Source organism: Bombus fervidus, chromosome 16, assembly GCF_041682495.2.
Source record: "Bombus fervidus isolate BK054 chromosome 16, iyBomFerv1, whole genome shotgun sequence".
NCBI lineage: Eukaryota > Metazoa > Arthropoda > Insecta > Hymenoptera > Apidae > Bombus > Bombus fervidus.
The window spans coordinates 5149147-5170143 of NC_091532.1; the positions used below are offsets into that span (position 1 = coordinate 5149147).

Genomic DNA, 20997 nt, shown 5'->3' on the forward strand with positions numbered 1-20997 from the left:
TGAATGCGCCAAAATACTCGCGGTATGTAAGAACGTGGTTCTTTAATTGCGTTCAGCAGAATTTGAGTTTACAAAGTAAGATTCGTTGATTTTCTCATTTTCATAAGGAGCACGATATCGCAGACAGATTTTTGATAGGCTAAGAAGAAGAATTCGAGTAAGATGGGCTAGGTTTAATGCGCGTTCCGACCAACTACAGTTTTCACAAATACGTCAGAACGATTAAATGTATATATTATTATATATACGTTGTTTTCCGGACATTCCATTTGCCAGAACGCACTGTATCGCAGCATTATACTTTGTGCGTAGGCACCATCGAACAACACGAACTACGTGTATATTTTTCTTATAAGTATAAAACCATAGATTGTACATTGTACATTTTTTGAAATAAGAAAGATACGTCTGTATATCTTAGAGACGTAATCGGGGAATAAAAAAGAGCATCAAGATTATGGAAAAATACGTAGGCGTATAATTTTTATGGTACAATACAATAGTTTCTATAATATTTTACATCTACATCGTCCTATCTAATCGTTCCTACCATAGATAGGGAAGATTAAAGGAGCACTATTATATATATATTATATAGTTTCTAAAAGCTTTCGAATTTATCTGTGACCTTTAACAAAAAAAAAAAAATATAAAGATAAGAATGACATACGTCGTCGATCAAGGATAGTTCATCGGTAAACACTGTGCTATCCTTTCGCGTCTGTATTAAAAAATATACGAACATCGGCGTCCTTCCAGCTGAACTTGTCCATTTCCTACCCCACGACCATGAACGTCTATCGAACTTCCCCTTATACCCTTTATACCCCTTTATACCCTTGGAACCGGCGTGTCATTGAAAAAACACGCGTAGCGACCCAATTTGTACCACGTCTCTCGAACCTGTCGCCAGTCGAATCCGTCCTGAGCACGCAATACGCTCATAAACATTCCAATTTACTCGTCACAGGTACGTCGTTGTTAATCTTCGCGTGTCGCGTATAAAAATCAATTTCTGTATTCAGGCTCCCGTCCGAGCAACAACGACCCAGAAACTCGATCGGTCAAAATTTTCCATTCCCAGCCATGACATCTCGTTTAGCAACACCGTTTATCGTACAACAGCAGCTTTAAAGTCGGCCATTCAACGACGCGCAGCTTAGTCGTCCGTTCGTCAGCAGCCGCTCGACTGGTCGCTCGAGTTGTTAGGTATCACCGTGTGACATCCGCGTTTGTAACGCAATTGTCGGGGCGATAAGTCGTCGGAGTCCTGGATGTCGTTCACCACGGCTACCGTGTGCAGAGACTTCATGGATGTTTTCCTCTGAGCGTCCTTATAGCCGGAGAAACTCGGCTTTGGCATCCAGTTCGTGCCGTAGGATATCGGCAGGATTTCTCTTCGAGATTCGTTGATCAGGTCGCTCGAGATCTCGGATCGACACTCGTCGCAGATGGAACTGGCTTCGCTGTCGTTCATCGGCGCGTTCATCTTCTTCTCGATTAGCAGGGGCTCTTGTTGCGGCCAGTGTGGTTGCAGTACGGACGTTACGATACTGGATTCAAGTGGCAGATGGAATTCTTAAGGTTAGGATCCAAAGGTGGAAGGTGTTTAGGTTTGTATGATATCGAGTGGATGTCGCTTTTAATCAAACAAACACGATTCAACAACATTCTAATATGTATAACGAAGAGGAGCAACGTGAAATTATTGGGATTATTCGTATTTAGTTTTACGAGCGTTTGTTTGAAAACGTACGAGATGTAGGAATTACAGTTTGAACGTGTCTACTAAAATTCGTTTAACCAGTCGGTTTCGTTGACGTTGTAGCGAAATACACGAGATACTTTTCAATTAAACGAATTATTGCGCAATTTATACATGATACGCGAAATTCAATTTGGTGCCATCATACGTTTATGGCAGCTTGTTACGTTATACCAACCTCTTGAAGCATGTCTTTGCGTAACGTTTCACTATCACGAGCGCGTCCTTTGCTCCGGCCATAGATTCCGTGACCAAGTTCCACACTCGATTCGCGGAAATCGCGCAGCCTAAGACAGTTGTAGCGATCGACATCGATATCAACCAGCTGATCAAACCAGCTGACATCGCCGGTGGTTGCAACGGTGGCGGATAATAGGATGACCAAACTTGTTGCCACCACTGATAAGAGACGTCTCGATATTCGGATTCCTGAACGAAACAAACCCTTTCTAATTAGGAAACGTATAGCAAACAGTCGATACACGAGAAATTCGTCAACGAAGAATTATACATCGCTTGTTTCCTTAACTCTTTTTAAATACGACAGTCTTGATAAATATGACTGTTTGCAACAGTGTAAATAACTTAGACGACGTTAGTATACGTTTTAATCTATCGCAGCTGTCGGAGCAGAATATATGAAATTCGAGTGGCAGTCAGTGAGGTAACCTGCCAGCCTCTTAGATACCGTAACATCTTCATTCGATGATTCCTTATCTTTTCAGGCATCCTTTCGTATAAATACGTCGTGCCAAATTTCACGTTAAATTACTCGACGAATTTTCCAAATAACTCGATGCGGATTACGTTGTACGGAAAACAGCGTAAAATCGCGAGCAACCTCGTGGCCCTCGAAGGCCACGAACACAACGATCGAATAGGTTACGCAAAGCTTTTGTAACTTACGTAACCCCAAGACGTCCAGACGCAGCAGTAGAGCAGCCTCTGCATCATCAGCCAGAACCAGAAAACCGCGATAGCGACGACCCAGCTGACCAGCAGCTTCAATCAGAAACACGTCTAACATTATCTTGGATGGACTATCCGAGACTACGCGATACGACGATACCTGAAGACCTTTGTACACCATCGTCGAGGCTACGCTTTCAGCTAACCCGTTGTAACAGGGTGGATTCCTCCATAGAACGATCGCCATAGAGGTCAGAATTAAAAACGAGGGCAAGGTGTGGATGAAGTCCGGGCCAACGGCAATCTTGGCATACTCTCGAAAGACCTTGTGCTGCAGGAAGAGGATCTCGTGCGGCACGGAGAGCAGGGAAACGATCTGCGAATCGAGAGCGGTCAAACAGGACATCGCTGCGGAGGCTGTGCACCAGCCTGGTCACTGGCTATTTATTCACGCCAGCATCGACCACGATGGTTAGAGTTTTCGACGATAGAAACGTGACGTTGCGGCCGAAATGAACCGCGTCGTCGATCTTCCTCTATTTCTCCCCTCTTCGCTCTTGATCGGTAGGATCCGTGATAGCGATCGAGGTTTCGACGAAAGCAACGGTCGCGGACAACGATAATGGAGTGACGTTATTCGGGGTGAGAAAATGAGGTTTCCGAGAATTAAGAGGCAATATGGTACGGAGTAACCCTTCACGTCGTTAGAGGATCGAGTATAATCCTCAAATATCGAGTTCTTATTAGCTAAATATTAGGTGATCCGAAAAGTTTCTTTCGTTTTGTGAGGAAATAATAGATACGTTATATTCTTGTTTTATATTAATTCGTTGGATTATGTGTGATCCATTTTACTTTATTTCTATTATTACGATCATACGTAAAGTTTCCTATTCTTCTGTTTAATATCTTTGGTTGGCTAACCTTTATGGACTACTTTTTCATGTGACGATGACATTACACCAAAGGGGTTAAAACACGTAAAACACAGAGGAGAGAAACGAGCAGTCGCTGTTCGAAGATGGCAATATGACAGAGAAGGGATGTTTTTATCGCCCAAGATGTATGCGTGAAGCGATACAAGTATGCGACATTGAATGATACAAAACACGATTGGCAAATACACAGGGAGACGAATATAACAGATAATGGTACAAAATTCAAAATAATATTTATTGACTAATGTTTATGCAAAAGTACGTTATGATAGATAGAAAAGTTCTCCGATATTTATACAATGATAAAGCCACGTTCCTCGTAATTAACCTTTTACTTACAACGAAAGAAAAATGCGAATAATACAAAATCCTTGCCAAGGTGTGTAACTTTCAGTCTGACCGCCTTTATTTACAACTATGTACACGGCGTACGCGATTCTTAGGGCAACTAACAGTCTATATAAGAAAGTAATCCGGTCCAACGAAGGATCCACATTTAGGGAAATCTTCCGGAGCGGGTACCATATCACTCGTCTGTCCAACCTGAAGGATCACGTCCAACCCACGCGTCCATTCAGCTGCATGCTCGTCTCGTAACATCCAGTAGCCTGAAGAATTAATCGAACAATATTTTAGAATTAATAAATTAAAAATAAATTAAAAGAAACCATCTTTCATTATGCGTCTAGTCATCTGGTATTGTAATTTTCTCGACTAGAACATTTTTTCCACGATCATTTATAGGAAGAATTTTGAAATGGAAGAGACGTGACATTTTTTTGAAAGATCGCTTCGAAAAAGGGGTAGTGGAGTGAAAGAATATTTTCTTAGACGATAACAGACAAATGATGTATTACCTGGATTATCCGCTTTAAACCTAAGAGCAACTGCCCCGAATTTCGGAACAGCTACGGTATCTTTAGCCACGGTGCAGTCAAGATTCCGAGAAAACAGTTGACCTCTGTCGTCTAGGCTTTTTAACTCGTGCAAAGACACGCTGCGACCGAACTTTCTTGCGCCCACTACGTAGAAAGTGTATCCGTGCAAGTGGTACACCAAGTCGTCGAGGCCGCCTTATAAAAAGGAGCAGGAAATGTTAAAAGATATTACGAAAAAAGCTGATATTTACAAACAATATGAAATACAACGCAAAAATATCGAACTTATATGAAAACTCGAATCTCTCTCTCTCTCTCTCTCTCTCTTTTCTGGACATTTCTATTCCTCGAGGACTAAAAACGTACATCAATTTAAAGGAACAGAGATAAGTCGCGCGCCTCTCATAGACTTTCAACCGCTAGAATATTTGAACCGCTTATCGAACTTGAGTAACACACGAACGTTGAAATAATTACTTTTCGAAATTTGCTGAGCGCTTTAAATCGAATTTTCATCATTTTTAAATGGAATTTAAAGCTCCAAGTACATTTTATCGTTTGAGAAATTTCTCCAGTTACACCGTACGTTTATTATGTACGTAACGCGTAATTTTCTTTCGAATTTGCGAAAGCGTTCGCAGAAACAAGCTCGAAAACTATAAATGAGAAAGTTGAAAGGTAATACTCGTCAACAACGGTAATGGAATTAAACGAAGAAATCGCGTTTCCGTTTATCGTGAGAAACAATCGTCCAGATGGAATAAATTCGCGATCAATACTCAGCCTCCCCGACGTAGAGAAATATGGATCAAGGTTCTTAACTCGAGGCAACGCTTCGGTGAGTTAATCCGGCTCGTTTCCTCGTCCGATCCTTCCAAAACAATCCTTGGTGCCTTCTACGTACCCTTATATATTCGATTTTATTACATAATTGTAATAAAATAATCGCGTAAAGGAACTAGACGTAAACTTTTCTATTTTTTACGAAGGAAAATTAAATATCGAAGATTATTGCCTCGAGTTGCTTACTCTCCGTTCCTCTACTCAGTTTTCAGAAAAAAAAAAGAAAAAGAAATAATATTCGTCCCAACGCAGGTAATTCGAAATTCGATTTTAAATTAGATCGGTTCTATCGATGAATAGAAATCGACGAAGGATATTTTGAATCGTGAAATCGCGATGTTTGACAAGTTAGATAGTCGAGGAAGGCTAGAAATGTTTATTGCAGATGGACGCACGAACGTTTGCCACGATAGTAACTGAAAACCTAATTTCTCGCTTCGTTTTATGACGAAGCCTTAGGACGGTACACGTACGAGGTATCTTCCGTAAGACGTCGATGCGTGTTAATATAATCAGCACGATATAGACAAATGTTGGAAGAAGAGGAAGCGTAATTTATTTTTCTTTCCGCGATTTAGCCTATTTTCTCGCTGACTCAACCAGTCGTTCAATTACGCGTTAGTCGTAGAGAATTTTTAATGACGCACACGAGCAGCGAAATGAGGAATCTTGTGTATTTTAAAATGTACGATGATAGATGCTAAGAAAACAGAGAAGCTATTCCGCTCGTCGCTTCTTAACGGTTCGTTTAAACGAGCTAACATTAGCGAAGGATGAATAGTTTCCTTCTCATTTTCGAGATCGTCTCGCTATCCTACATCGTGTGTTGCTCTATGAAATTGCAAGAAGCAAGGAAGAAGAAAAACGAGGATCTTTTTCTGAAATTTCGCTACGACGTTTCCGAGCAACGTGACGTCATCTCAAAGTAATTACATTAGGAGGATTCGATCGGAGTGGTATTTAATAGAAAAAATTGGATCATCCGATAAAAGCGACGAATTAAAGTTAGTTACCTTGATCGAGGAGAATGATCTCGACGGTCGCCCCGAGCGGTATATACCTCACATGAACACACTCGCAAACGTCTGAAGCGGTAGCGTCGCTACGGCGGCAGCGTCGCGACGACAACGATGCAGTTTCGTTGTTCTCGACACGAGCGTCGTCCTCGTCGGGGGTGGAAGAGCACATAGTCTCTTCGGAGACGTCGGCGCCCTGTGTCAACAACGGTGACGACGGGTACGTGAACGTCGCGTTGTTCACGTTCAGAACTCTCATCTCCACACCGCTGTTACCTTCGATAACGTTAAATACAACGAATTAAAATTAATTTCATGTATACGGTACGTTACGTACACCGAACAGTTCTCTTCGTTTCTAAATGTACAACGTGTTCGGAAATACCTCGAAAAATGCGAACGACGCGAAAAATTGTTGCAGACAAAAATCGTGCGATATCGAGCCATCAGGTGTCGAGGACACGCTACGTTTTCGTTTATTTGTCCCTGCAAACAACTTGAAACGTACATGCTGCGAACGTTGCATTCAAATTTTCAAATGGAAACCTGTATTTTTTACGACATGTAAATCACGTCCTGCGATGACGTTTTTCAGTATGTTCGCGTATGATGGAATGCATAACGTTATATAGGTTATGCAAAGTATATTGTACTTTCTCGCGTATACATTCGGAAATAGATAAGAACGTCGAGCGGACTGTCATTTTTTACTACGTTTGATCCGAATAAAGCTATGGAATAACGCCGACACGGTATGAGTATAGCGATGACGTCTATAAAGAGGATGCTAACGGGAAATGAAATTTACATTCCTGCTATTGCATCTCATATCGTACGAAGAGATCGCCTGGTTGAAGTTTCTTAGAAATTACGAATCATGCGAACCTTCGTGACACTCTCTTTCGTTACCTTGTCAGACGCGTGTTCCTCGTAATTATTGGGAGTGAAATAAGGTGGTTAAGGTCAGACACACGAAGACCGCTCGTTAAGTAGTTTCAACGTCCGTGAACGTTGCAACGCAGGCCCAAGTTACCGCGATATGTGATAAACCAGGGATTAATAGTATCCGTTTTCTCTGCGGCATTGGTTAAACGTAACCTGTCCTCGATTTTTCATCGTTTAGCATATCGACCGCGTGCGTGTCAGTTTTCGCACTTTCCCCGCGTGTCATTAAATCGAGTTATAGAGAACTACACAGAACTGTGTAGATTAAATCACGCTGTAACTTGAAAGTTTATTGCAAAAAAGAGAAACGAAGCGTGTGAGAAGAATTAGAAAGAAGAAACGGAGAAAAACTCTGTTACGGTTGAGAGTATTCATTTTGGTACGTCTTTGAAATATCCACGTGGATCTTATAGATTTGACAGAGTTTTTCTTCCAAAGGTAATTAAAGACACGCGTAAACGAATCTAAGGATAAATCAAAGTAGAAAATTCACAATTTTAATTCACGAGAAGTATTCACGAAATATGGTCGTGCATTTGAAGAAAATTACTATTTATTTACCGGTTGTTCGTCGCTTACCAACGATATCGTTCGTCTGCAGCTTGTAATTAATAGGCAAACGGATGGTGACGTCGGTTTTCGATTTCCCTAGAACAGCTGGTATCTTCCGCAATGCATGCAATTCCGTCACGCACAGACTCTCTGGATTTTCACACTTTGCCGCGGGGTTCGTCGTCATCGCCACTCGAACTTCCTCGACTTCCGACTGTTCCGTAACTTCCGCCACGGACAACGGATCCTTCGTTGAACTTCCCTTGTATTCTAAGATCGCTGCACCGCTTATGGGACTGATCGCACATTCTTTCGACGTGTACACGTTCATCCAGTAGGAAGCAACTCGCTTGTTCGCCCTCAGGACAAAATCTGCTCTCTCACCTGCGATACATATTGCAATTTTTCTGTATGTATCATGGTTTGCGTGTGTAGTTACAGTAATGAAGCAGTGGCTGATCTATCGCTTACTGATAAAATCTTTGATCAATATCTTTTGGAAAGACAGAAAAGTGAAGTTTCCATAATCTGAGAATCGCTCGCTTCGGCGCTATAAAAGAAAGAAATCTGGAGAACATCCGTTGTAACTTTAATCTTATACATTTGTAGCGATTTTAATTGCTACATATTCGTTACAACAATTATAAATGCAAACATTTATGCATTTATGCGCAAAGGTGAGCACCAGTGCAGAAATATGTAAAATAAACACACACAAAAATAAAGTACACGCAATAGTTAGAAGATAAGGCACACTTTTATTCGTGTTCGTTTCTTTATGCGTCTTTCGGTAAATATATGAATTTTCATATCGATAAGCAACGTTTGGATCTTTAATTTCCATTTACTTTGGAAATTAATCTGTTAAGATCTGGTACATCCTACATTGTACAAGGTGTCTCAGTATTGATGGTACAACCTGGAGGGAATGATCGTACATGAAAAAACGAATGGAATATATGGAATAATATAAATTATTATTTCGGTTTCGTTTTCGAGAAAATCGACTTTGAATTTCCTCCGAGTACGCTCGACTAATACCGTGGTTAAACGGATCTCGACACGAAGCATTATTTACTTTACCCATTTACGTAGAAACGTACATATTAAATCAAAAGTTTACTCCGAGGACAACGCAGGTCCTGCACGATTAAAAAAAGCGAAGATCATTTTGGCGTTCGAAGAACTAAAAACGAAAAATACGTTGGAAAGCGTGCACGAAGAATTGATTGAAAAATTCAGTTAACTCGAATAAGAAAGATTTATTCCATATTTTCGACTTATTTTCTCATGCATTAGGTTGTCCGAAAAGTGTCTTTCTTTTACAGACACGTCTTTTACAACGACGCGTCTTTATACAAACATGGAACCCAATCTGTCGAACGTTGTGATCTTTATTTTATTTTTATTAACGTAATTCGATAAAATGATATAAAACGGAAAATGTTGTGCATCCATTATTTCCTTATAAAAGGAAAGAAACTTTTTGGATCGCCTGATACAATTAGCCCTTTTAGTTTGTACCACCGATACTGCGACAGCCTGTATTTTAAATAAAGAGAATCGTGGCACACGGTGCATGCGACAACACTCACCTTTCGCCAAAGTAATCGATGCAATTTGTCGTGGTTCCACTGGCTGGCCATCGAGAGCGATCAGAAGAAGGGGATGAGCATCGACGGAGATCGTTATTGGACAGGATCCAGCACCACCAGCGTTCGCAACGCGGAATCTGTGACGTCGTCCCGGGATAACTGTGAACCTGGTCAAAGGGACATTCGGCCCATTTGGCTGCCGTCCCCTGCCATTCACCAAAAGGATCGCTGGTTTCGCGTGACCGTCGGTGAACGTGATTTCGGTGGAATGTTGCCACTGGCTCACGAGAACCACGTGATTCGAGTCGTCGATATCGTAAAGAGCGCGATGAGGATCTTTGATATCGGCTTGCTTCACGATCAACGCGCCAAATATGCCATTAGTAACGTCGGCACCTACGAATTAAACGAATTCGTTCTAATACACTGTGACGTCGTTGATACAAATAAGAAGAAACAATTCGTAGATTCGTTACACTCGTATGAAAGTATCAATTTTTGCAAAGTATCGCTCACTGTAGTTTCACCAGCAGGCTTCGTTGCTAATAAAAAGACGATCCAAGTAATCGGAAATATGATAATTTCGCTATCACGCTGTTGCTATCGTCTGTAACTGGAGCACGAAAGTATTAATTACTTACCAGCGTGAGCATGCCATAGATGAGTTCCAGCGGAAGAAGCGCGGAATTTATATTGGAAGGTGGTGTAGCTCGGTATCGGGCACTGAGTGACCAAAGGTGCGCCGTCCATATGCGGCGTCTCGATCTGCGTTTGGCCACGCCAGTGCATCGCCGCAGTTTTACCCGGAATCCGATTAATCACGTCCACTACCAAGATATCGTTCTCGCAAACCTGACAACGAAAGAAACATTCGGTATGCGTTAATTGGCTAGAGATAAATCTTGTTTCTTATCCGTAGCTAGTTTCCAAGAGTTTTTTTACAATACCGCTATCTAAATAACGTACGATACGACAAAAACAAAGTACGAAAGCTTGTTCGAGCATTCGCGTGAAACCTCAGCCTTCTGGGATACAAGTTGCACGAACAGATACGATAGCAGAGAAGATAGCAATTATCCGTAAACACGTGATACGGCGCACGAGTGAAAATGGCAAATGTATTTGAGAAACCAACATAAATTGATTCGAGACGGTTGTCAGAGGAGAGAAAGTCAAAGTGATTCTGCATAGGCAACTCCAATGTCTCTGTGTTTCTCGGACAAAGCAATCCTTCGGCGTAATTTCGAATTCTTCGGTTCTCGAATTCTGTGATCGAGTTGTGAATTTTTCACTTCAATTTTTGTAACTGCGGGGTGTTCCGCCATCTCTGTACGATCTCTATATTCGTCTTCTATAACTCTAAAATCCTCCGCTTGGAATTCTATCGGACGGGACCCTCTATTTAAATTTCAATCGCTGCCAAGCTCTTTATTTTAATTCATGCAACCCCCTTGGTCTCTCGTTTCGGTTTCTATAACCCCCGGGGTCCTCTATTTCTGCCCATATGACGCCGCAAATCCACTATTTCAATCTCTATAACCTTCAAGTTCTTTATTCCAACTTTTATGATCGCCGAGTCCTCTACCTCGATTTCTATAACCTCGAGCTTCTCTGCTTTTTATGATTTTTTACAGCTTCGGCATCCTCTAACTTCACGGTCACTTTCTCCTTACAAACCACGGTAAAACCTCGATTATCGGAATATTCCTGGAATATTTAAGGATTCTAACTTTTAATTTAAAAAATCGAGACGCAAGGATAGAAATTGGGAGAGATCGTTACATTTTTATTCGATAGGTCTGCCTTCCCATTTAATATCGATATTTATCAAACAGTTCGAAACGATCCTCTTTAATAAAAAAAAAAAACAGAAGAAGAAACAAACCGAATTTATTCTATTCTCCGAACAATTAGTTCGAATGACCAAGGTTCCGTGACATAAACGTATCTCCTACGAATCGATTCGTCGCAACTCTTCTCTCTTTCTTTCCCTTTCAACTTCGTTTCGATATTCGTAACAAACTTTCGAGAAATACCTGAATGATGGGGCCAGGCAGCTGACGATTCACCGTGAGGATCCCACGTCTTTGTCCATCCGCCGAGACGCAGTGATCGGACAAACATGCCGTTTCGTTCTGTGGACAATCGCCGCACGATCTATGGAGCAGAGATTGCAAACAATGAAGAAAAACATGTAGCTGGGTAAATCATAGGGATTACAGTCGAAGCGTGAACGATAGGACAGCGAGTAGCTGCGCGAATGATTTCCGCATTTCAGCGCTCGAGGAATTGCATAACGGTAGTTCGTGTTGGTAACTCGGTCGGTGATTCTGATGAAAATGATCACTGGACGTGGGAATCGTTGCGTCGCTGATGTAACTAAACGTACATAAATACGATAAATTTATCGCGAGCCACTTTCAAAATTTGAAACCTGGAAACTGAATAATAATTTTTGAAGTTGGACCAAACGATCGGAATCTTTTTCGACAAGTTAGGAGAATCGTTCTGACAGACGAGGCGTAAAAGAAATTCGAAAAAATTGCAATTGGTCGGAATCACGAAGGAACGAGCGAATGCCGCATTTTTCCACTTTTTTATCTGGCGACAATTTAAACAACACGTTTCGAACATTTATGTTTGTTATATAGATGCATGCGTCTCCGATACTGATTTCCATAAAATGTTCACCGTATATAAATGTTGCATGCGTCTCGTTTAAATTTTCATTACAATGCCAGATAAAAAAAGTTGCAAAACGCGATCTTTGTCTTTTTATTCGCGATTCCGATCGATTGCAAGTTTCTGAAACAATTTTTTCATACGCCACTTGGCAAACTGATCCTCTTAACTTCTCGAGAGAAACGAAGTCGTTTGATCCAATTTTCAAAAAGTTTCGAAAGATGTTGCCACAGGTTTGAAAGTCACCTGATTTACATTATGGAAACGATCGGGCAATATTTTCCCCCTTTTTCTTCGCCTTTTCCTTGCTTTTTGCATGATAAGGAGATTTAGCCGAGTGTCGATAGAAATTTGTAATATACAGAGTGTCCAGGGTTTAACAGTCAAACTTCATCGATGTTTTCTATGTATACGATTAATCGTATCTTTATGCTCTGACGTTTCCAAGAAGCATCGAATGATCCGTATTATACGTAACATTCTTCTGCTTGATCCTCGCCATTGAATATACCGGCACATAATGATCGCTAAAACCCGAGATACCCTGTACATTTAGCGGTTTTGTTATAGCTTTTTTAACACGTTCGCGGTCACCGATGCGTGCATCGCGACGAAATATTACGGTCAGTTGTAAATAATAAGATGGAGAAAGAGACAAATGATAATCTTACTTGCTAAGCGACTGGAACACTTCCAGAGTGAGCTTCAATCGACAAATCATTGGCCAATCCAAATGGTGGCATGGTCTATCGCAGGAGAGGAATATCTGTTCTATAATAAACATAAAAGCAAGAAAATAAATCATCGTGTAAAATCGATCGAGCAAACACATCCGCCCATTGCTGTCGTTACTTTTAATACGATTTCTCTGGAAATTTCTCTTGATCCATTAATCATCACTTTTCCATTTTGAGAACCACGAAAGGAAAATTGCTACGAATTTCACGATTCCCGAGATTGGATTTCGGATGGACGGAATTACGTATTTTTCTCTATCGATAGAATTACGTGGTTTTCTGCGGTATGGTCGAACGATCAAAGATTCTGTCGGATGGAGAAGATCGGTTAAAATTCTGTCTCGCGTAGCTGCGCGAAGGAAAGCACGCGAAACGAGCACTTACTGGGCCTATAATTGTTCACGTGCAAAAAGGTGGCCGCAGCCGCGATCGTGAAGACGACCACGAGAAATCGTAGACCGTAGGTGGCCAACATCATCGGCAAGTCCGCACTCGTTGACGCGCGCATCGTCTACCCGAATTGTTATGCAACGATAACAGCAGGTGACTGCATTCTTTGCAGGATCATTCGACTCAGAAAGTCTGAGAAGCAACCTGCTAGTTGCTTAGACCTCTGATGTATCGCAGTCGTGTTTCGTTTTGACCATGCGCGTATGAAATAATAAAAATCAGGCAAAACGATTATTGGGAGTAGACGAAATAAAACGAATGTTGAAGGATGATCGATCGAGAACGTCGGATGAAACAGGAATTAGGAAGGAGCGGAGGGGGAGGGTTGGTTGATTACAAGGATGAATTTTTAAGCGGCTGAAGATGACGGTGAATCGATAGCCAGCGACGAAATTCTGATGTCAGCACGGTGAAAGTGAACCTCGTGGAAAAAAAGAGCGAAAGGAATAATCGTTCGGCTGAGGATGAAAGTCGGAGCTGTTTGACTTCTGCTCGCGTGGCTAGCTAAGCAAATACGCTCGATTCCCGAATTTCTTTTTTTCTTTTCTTCGCCTGGAAAATGAGAAAGAAAGTGAAATTTGGAAGATATATACTTTGCAGATTATTACGTACGAAGGAGAAGCAATGTAAAAAATGATGTAACGTATTTAACGATGTTGCCTCGATGTAGAGATTACGATTAGCGAGATGTTCCTTTAGCGGCCTGCTAAGCAGAGTGAATGCGATTGGTTGCTTTAATAAAAGAGAATGTTACTACTTTTTACAAGTCGGCATACTGAAAAACTTTCTATTAATTCTGTTAAGCAACTTTCACTCGATCATGATTAAAGAGATATTTTGATAACTCGTGAAACAGAAAGAAAACGTTATCCTTTTTTGTTCGTGGTCCGCGTAATTTCTCGTCGAAGAACGAACGATTTTGAGAAAATGATCGAACCATTGCCAGGAAAGAGGAGAAACGGATACTTCAAAATGACCGGTTTTACTGCCGGCAACGTAGATGATGTAATTTAATGAATTTTTTTTGCGAGTATCGCGAGCAAGAAAGCAAACAGGAAAGAAGGTTGAATAACGTCTGAGGCAGATGCACGAAGGCCATCTAATCGCGTTGCCCATTAAATTCAACCGTTATCATTACGTAAAAATTTGTATAATCTTCGCGTAATAGAGTCCCATCGTAACGTGATTGAACCGCGCGTCCAGCATAACTCGAATCGCCCAGCATTCCTATCTAGTTAGCTTCCAATTAAAGTTACTTCACCGTGTACTTATATAATTGCGCTAATTTCGATCAAACCGACAGGCAACGAGAACATTTTTGCCCAAAGAAAGAAAGAACGACGATGTAGTTTCAAACTGGCGTTGTTTCCAAGGAATAAAATAAGACTCGCAAGCGCGGTCAATTCGCGAATCTACTCACGAGAGAAACACGAAGCGAGATTGGATTAATCGATCTTGATATTTAGATTTCAGCGAAGAACGAAAATGACTTGTTTCGATTCGGTTTCACTGGAAAGTCGTTACACTAAGGAAAAATTAAAAAACAAAAAAGCAGTCGAGAGATTTTTATCGAACTTCACTGGCTGTAAAAAAGGATTCCAACGAGAGGACGAAGAATTTTCGTTCGATCGAAGAGGGACATTTCGAAGAAATTATAACTTTGACAAGTGGTAGGTAAATGCAACGATCAAATCGATGGTACGGAAACCCATATCAAACCTGAACAAGGCACGTGTGAGCTCGTGAACACCGTTACGCTTTCTGATGTACAACTGAGTAGGCCGAATTTTCGTAGTCAGAACTAAACTCGGGTCCTCTCTCTTCCTCTCCCTTTCCCTTTCTCTCGTTGCCTTTTTTCACAGACCACCACGTGCCGCATCTAGATCGGTTACCGACACCTTTTCTTTTTTTTTATTTATCAGGACCAATCCGTACATGAAGAAAAGCAAAGCAATAAAATTGTTTGTTATTTTCACAGAACGTCGCGATAATAAACCGTACCGTCACTTCGCTTCGTCCGCAATCACGTAAAAGACTGTAACAACGAACGACTTCTATTTTTTCTTTCGACTTTCTATTTGGATTAGAGAACGATCGTGCGTACTGTTGTTGTCTGGTTTTTCAGTCAAAAAGTATCTATCCGCGTGAAATGAAGAATTATATCTGCGTGACATAAAAAATCAATTTGGAATCAAATCCGATATCTATAGGAATCTAAAAAAGTAAAACGTAAAAAGTGTTCGTATAAATTTACGCAAGTACTCGACCATCTCTTCACTTTCTTTCAACAACAACGATTAAATGGAACAGAGAAACGGAGTTAAATGAGAAACGAACGATTTATTTCTATTATTTTTCGTAAATCAAATATGCTGGTCGTGTGAATATATAGGCTAATCAATTTCGTAACCGTACGTAATACATCGTAAAAAGTTTATCAACCGGGACTATTACCATGATTTAATCGTCATAGCTGTCTGAAAGTCAGTGGTCAATTACGTAACAATTATAGCAATCGTCGTTGACCGATAGGTAAATTTGATTCGCGTGAGCCACGTCGATTAAAACTTGCGTAACGTCCGCTCCATATAGTCGAACGGAGTAAAACTTGAAAAAGTTAGGTCATTCGCGTAAACGTCCAATCTCTGCACCGAACTGACATTTCCATTGCTAAGCAAATAACCGGTGAAGGATCCTGCGAAACGACCGATGGAAAACCATCTCGACCGCGTAACTAAACGATTTCCGCGTTTCGCAAAAGTTCAATCCGTTGTACTCGGATAATGGAACGGTGGAAGATTTTAATTAAAAATTCAATCGAATGATTTACCACGACGAAGGATCGAACGACGAAACCGAATGACGTACACGAATTGAAAATGGACGGTAATGACGGGGACGATGAAAGTAATCGAAGAAGAGTAGAAAAAGTCTAGTCCGAGTCTCGGGCGAAGATATGAAAAATGAAAATGTCTAACTCGACCCAGATAGTGCGAACAATGAAACATTCCAATTAAAAATTCGATGATACAGCGGACGATTAAAACGACGAATGTAACAACAAATCGAATGAAAATGAAAATGAGAAAAAGAACAAAAAAAAGTTCCAATGTAGAAACGATGAAGACGATGATGAAAAAACAAAGAGAAATTGACAGTTTCACTACACAGATACCAATTCAACACGATCAAGCCAGAACGAAAGAGGAGACAAGACACTGTCACGGTTCTCGTGAACGACTGACGAGCAGCCAGTAGTTTTGGCAGAAATTTCATTGCCAGAACTGGAAATAATCTTCACCCCTCTCTATCTGACCTTCCATTCCCCCCTCTGCCTCTGCGTGACTACATTTCGTGTGTTTCCATTTTCTTTCCTCCTTTTTTACAACTCTACGCTCTCGTTTAGTCATCGTCGAGGCTCTCTCACGATAGTCAACGATTGGATAGAGATGATAATACGATAGTCGGTATCGTAGTCGCCCCCTCTTGGCTCTTTGAAAACGTGCGACCATCCGTATGTCGAATATGTGTCAGAGACGGCGATATGGCGAGTGAAAGTTAGCCTGAAGGGAGCTGGTAGAGGAACCACTTTACGCCCCGTGTGTATCTTGCCTCTTCTCTGATTACGTTTACTCACGCATATACATTTATTTATCATTTTTCATTCTGCATTTTTCCATCCATCTGCGCTTCTGTCTTCTTCTAGATATTTACGTTTCCCCTTTCTATTTGTTTTATTCTCTTTTACTGTTTCTTTCATCGAATACCAGCATCGGAGAGTTTCATCGATTAGGTCGTCGCGTGTTCTACGAACTTCTTGGCATTTGGAAGCTGCAACCGTGATTTACGAGTTTGATACCTCCTAACGAGTTAATCAGCTGCTCCTTAAGTCCAACTTGCGAATGGATCGATCCCTCGCTTCTGAACTTTTGAACCACAAGATGCGTAACTCTTTCTCTTACTCTCTCTTCATCCATCAGCCTTCATCCCTGTCTGCAACCAACTCTATGCAACTATACCTGTATACGTTTCAACTTGGATATCTCTCCATCTATCTCTGCTTTATAGTTACAAACCGCTTTATGTATTTCTGCTTGCATATCGACATCTGTCTCCGTCTTCGCGATTACACGCGTATCCGTCTCCGTATTAGTCTGTTAGATCGATTGCTACGAAACAACCGTGGCCGTTCGAGTCTGGCAAATACGAATCATTGCCCGTTAATTATGACTCTTCTTCTATCTTCTTTCGTTACGTCGATATCGAAATTTAGACGGTATCGTTTAACGATAATCGACAAAACTTTTATGTAATTTTCCAAGCGCTGTACAATTTATCGTCGCTTTTAACTTATATTTTTAATTCGCCGGTTTCGTTCGTGATTTTCATCTCGGTATCCCTCCTCTTCTATCGCTGTGCAACTGTCTCTGTCTGCACGATCGTGTCTATCTCCATCTCTGTCTCTTTCACTGAGCAGACCGCGACGGGTCCAAGAGATTTCGATTTCGCTTTCGCTGATGCTGGCGAAGGGAATTCCAGGTTGTTTGCTCTGCCCACTGGTGAAGCGAGTACCGTTCTGCCAGCTGAATACCGCCGTGACACTTTCTACTTGTTACACCGATTCGTTTAGCTAGTTAAAAAAAAACCCGCTAATTAATATCGCTATTGCGATCTCATCGTGGTAATTCCCGATAAAATTGTCGTAATTTGTTACTTATTCGGAAAATAACAGGGTCACACCGTGTTCCACTTGAGGGATCGCACGTGGAGAATTTATGATCTCTCGATGAGATATATAGAGTCATAATATACCTGGTAAACGTTTAAACGAGCGCCAACTATCTAACGAAAGCTTTAAACTCGCGAAGAAAAAGATCGTACGACTCTAACACTGGCTATTTAATACTTGTTAACGCGATTTCTAATTGTCAATTATAAAATATTATCATCTGTGAGATGAAATAAAAGAGCGTGTTCTATTCGAAAGAGATCGACGTTTGGATTTTTTATACATCTATTAAGCAGAGGTTTACACAGTTCGACTTAATACGTATTTCATGTAAAGTTTCTAAAAAAAGATGCTCTTAAGATCAGAAATTTCTAATATCGAAATAAGTACGTGTAACCCAGACAACGTACGCAATGTCGCTGCAACAAGCTTACTCCGCTTTACAAGATAGAATCATCCCGATCATCGATTTCTCTCGGTGAACGTTGATACTATTTTCTCGTCGCGACGAACGGGTAGTCATTAATCATTGGTTGCGGTATGTTCTGAATTAATTCCAGTAATTTCCCGTGCATAGTTATATTCACAGTAGAGCGACCTATATCGATAATTATTTACGAGACGAAAGCGTTTGAAATGCCTGTATAAAGTTAGACGCGGAAATGCAGCGTGCTACGAACTCAAAGATGTCTTTTCCTTTTGTCGCCATGGTGTTTCGTTTCCAAGACGGTAGAGCCGTTAGAAAGCCGATCGATGAAATGGATACCAGCGCGCGCGTTTTAAGTTTCACCAAGGATCGCTTAACGTCTTTTTAATTGACCTCTATCGCACATAAAAGCAATTTCCCCGTTGATACAAGAAAACAGACTAACGGAGAAAAAGTTAGAAAAATCTATGAAGAAAAAGGTATGATAAAATACAACGAGGCGTTCATGCGCGAGTCGGGAACAATCGCTTTACGATGTTCGCTCGCTTTCACTTCACGCTGCAGAGATGTCAAAGCTGCGTTCTTGTTTCTATTAACGAGCTTCTGTCGCTTACGATCTTTGCTCGCGATCGTAACCGAGCAAAACCTTGAGCTTAGGATCAGTGTCTTTGTCTGTAAGAAGAACGTGCAACGAAGAAAAACTTTCTTCCTCGTTGAGTTACGCAACTTGTTGCGAATTACTTTCCCCGAAAGCAGGTTTCGATCGATTGTCATCCTGTTTTTAATTATTCTCCAAGATGACTTCATCGTTCGCTTTCTTCCTCGAAAAAGAAAGTGATTTATCGGTGGATACTGCGAGAACAGGAATCGATTAAACTTTCCTGTAACCTTTCTGGTGGCCACGAATAAAAGACCGGGTGTCGAGGAGATCGTAGTGCGAGTTTGCAGAAGCGTGTGTACCGTTTAGATGCTCGATATCGTTATTCGAGGGTGAAAGTAAAGCGCTACACGATCGCGATTTCATGTACGAATAAAGGATAATGGTCCGTGTGTATATGTAAAGATAGAAATTGGCTCGAATGGTAACAACTAGTACACGGGACAGGAGTTTAATGTCGTAGAGGAACTGATATCAAAAGCGGAAGAAAGCGAAGATGCTACGTATTGGGATGAGAAGCGGATAGGAACGATACGACGCGCTTTCTCGCGCAACTTTCGACCATTTCGATCAACGTATGCGTGTTTACAGCTTCACTCGCGTTGAGATGTTGGTAGCCCTAAGATATTTATTGGAACAAATGGAAGAGGAAGATCGATTTTCGGAAGCTTTAGTACCAATTTATATTGACGAATTTAACGATTCCTTTTTTCAAGTTCGTGTTTGCTTATTTACTTCCTTGTCTGATAATGGGAAAGATACCGACGATGCTTTTCGAAGATAAAAATACTAAAAAGATATTAAGCAGTCCGGTATGTTCCGAAAGTACAGGAAACTTGAAAATATATTGGAACGTTGCACGTGCAAAGATATTTTGATAGATGTAGGAGATAGTTTTAGTTTCATAATAAAACGAGTTACGATATCAAATGGTAGGATGAACTGACGTGACGCGACCAGTTGAATCGCATCTAGCATACATAACGGTTATTTCACTTTTTTTTCCTTAATAATATCGTACCTATAATTACTCGTTGTGGATGGATATCCTTACGTAGCGATATCTGAGTTGCTGAATCTTAGCTCGGGGTCATTCGCCTCGGTGAATTCGACGCGAAATATTTTCTGCTTTATGTCGATGATCTCTTATGAACGCAACTCGGTTGCACGTTCGATAAGCATGAACTATCAGTATTCCTGAGTGTTTATTTCTTTCGCTACGTAACTCATTTTCCTTCTTACCGTGATTTTCGAATTTTACGAAACTTCGATTAGAACGCTTTGCATAATTTTCAATTTTCCAAATAAGTATCGTTCGCATTGGTACAATTCTAAAGAGCAACAAAGACGTACATATCAGCAACAAACCACGTTAATTACGAAATTATCACTTCCAAAATCTAACGCAAAAAAGGTACGATTATAATGCCTCGTACACTACGAACGCATAGATCTCACATTAAAATTGGAAATTCGACTTCGAACGAGATGAAGAGTAAAATCACGAAAACAATCGCCTGCGGTGATTCGAGTAAATCCATTTTCACCGTGTATTCGCAACAAAAGTAGCCATTCTCCTAATTCATTTCACGCATAATAAATACGACGAACGTTACTTTCCACTTTCATGTAGTCGATCTTCAACAACACGTGACACGCGTACTTTGATTAATTATCAATTTTCCGAGAAATGAAAGAAAGAAGGAAAATATGAAAAGATACACCAACCTGGTATAGGCGTCAAGTAGATGATGGTTGCGACGACGGAGCTCAGACCGACGAATACAGCGAGCCTGAAGAACATTGTTGACGAACTCTGGCTCGGTTCAAAGATCCTGTCTGTTCAATGACGACGTGCACTCGGCTCAAGTAT

General features: G+C 41.0%; 2 protein-coding genes and 1 long non-coding RNA gene across 6 annotated transcripts in view; 1 reads left to right on the plus strand and 2 right to left on the minus strand.

Annotated features, from left to right (window-relative positions):
* The window catches only part of LOC139995485 (uncharacterized), a 99119-nt gene extending 78221 nt beyond the window's left edge, over positions 1–20898 (plus strand). Inside the window, exon 3 of the long non-coding RNA XR_011801977.1 lies at positions 20862–20898. This is a non-coding gene — a long non-coding RNA (uncharacterized lncRNA). The remainder of the gene's footprint in view (positions 1–20861) is intronic.
* Positions 359–3080, minus strand: LOC141445919 (uncharacterized). Its single transcript, XM_074112119.1, has 4 exons — positions 2835–3080; positions 2672–2767; positions 1944–2194; positions 359–1553 (listed from the first exon to the last, which is right to left on the minus strand). Exons 1-4 carry the CDS (start codon positions 3078–3080, stop codon positions 1175–1177), a joined length of 972 nt encoding a protein of 323 aa, XP_073968220.1. The 3' UTR covers positions 359–1174.
* On the minus strand, positions 3827–16618 carry LOC139995473 (uncharacterized). 4 transcript variants are annotated; one of them, XM_072019007.1, is made up of 10 exons: positions 16486–16618; positions 13245–13473; positions 12795–12894; positions 11478–11598; positions 10083–10293; positions 9442–9837; positions 7874–8230; positions 6347–6625; positions 4470–4685; positions 3827–4220 (listed from the first exon to the last, which is right to left on the minus strand). In XM_072019007.1, the coding sequence occupies exons 2-10, from the start codon at positions 13366–13368 to the stop codon at positions 4069–4071; spliced, it is 1956 nt and encodes a 651-aa protein (XP_071875108.1). In that variant the 5' UTR covers positions 13369–13473; positions 16486–16618; the 3' UTR covers positions 3827–4068. The 4 variants fall into 4 exon arrangements, with proteins under 4 accessions (XP_071875108.1, XP_071875110.1, XP_071875112.1 ...); XM_072019009.1 differs by having other exon boundaries at positions 13245–13862; positions 16480–16574; XM_072019011.1 differs by lacking the exon at positions 16486–16618 and adding an exon at positions 15030–15515.
* Positions 20899–20997: the final 99 nt, after the last annotated feature.

Bases quoted from the DNA above. Each gene is read 5' to 3' on its own strand.
- LOC141445919 (XM_074112119.1), bottom strand. From the start codon at position 3,080: ATGTCCTGTTTGACCGCTCTCGATTCGCAGATCGTTTCCCTGCTCTCC. The intron at 2,195-2,671 runs GTAAGTTACAAA...TGTTTCGTTCAG, and splicing joins TCTGGACGTCTTGGGGTTAC to GAATCCGAATATCGAGACGT. The intron at 1,554-1,943 runs GTTGGTATAACG...ACTTGAATCCAG, and splicing joins GCAAAGACATGCTTCAAGAG to TATCGTAACGTCCGTACTGC.
- LOC139995473 (XM_072019007.1), bottom strand. From the start codon at position 13,368: ATGCGCGCGTCAACGAGTGCGGACTTGCCGATGATGTTGGCCACCTAC. The intron at 11,599-12,794 runs GTAAGATTATCA...TCTGCTCCATAG, and splicing joins GTGTTCCAGTCGCTTAGCAA to ATCGTGCGGCGATTGTCCAC. The intron at 4,686-6,346 runs GTAACTAACTTT...CCTTTTTATAAG, and splicing joins GATCATTCTCCTCGATCAAG to GCGGCCTCGACGACTTGGTG.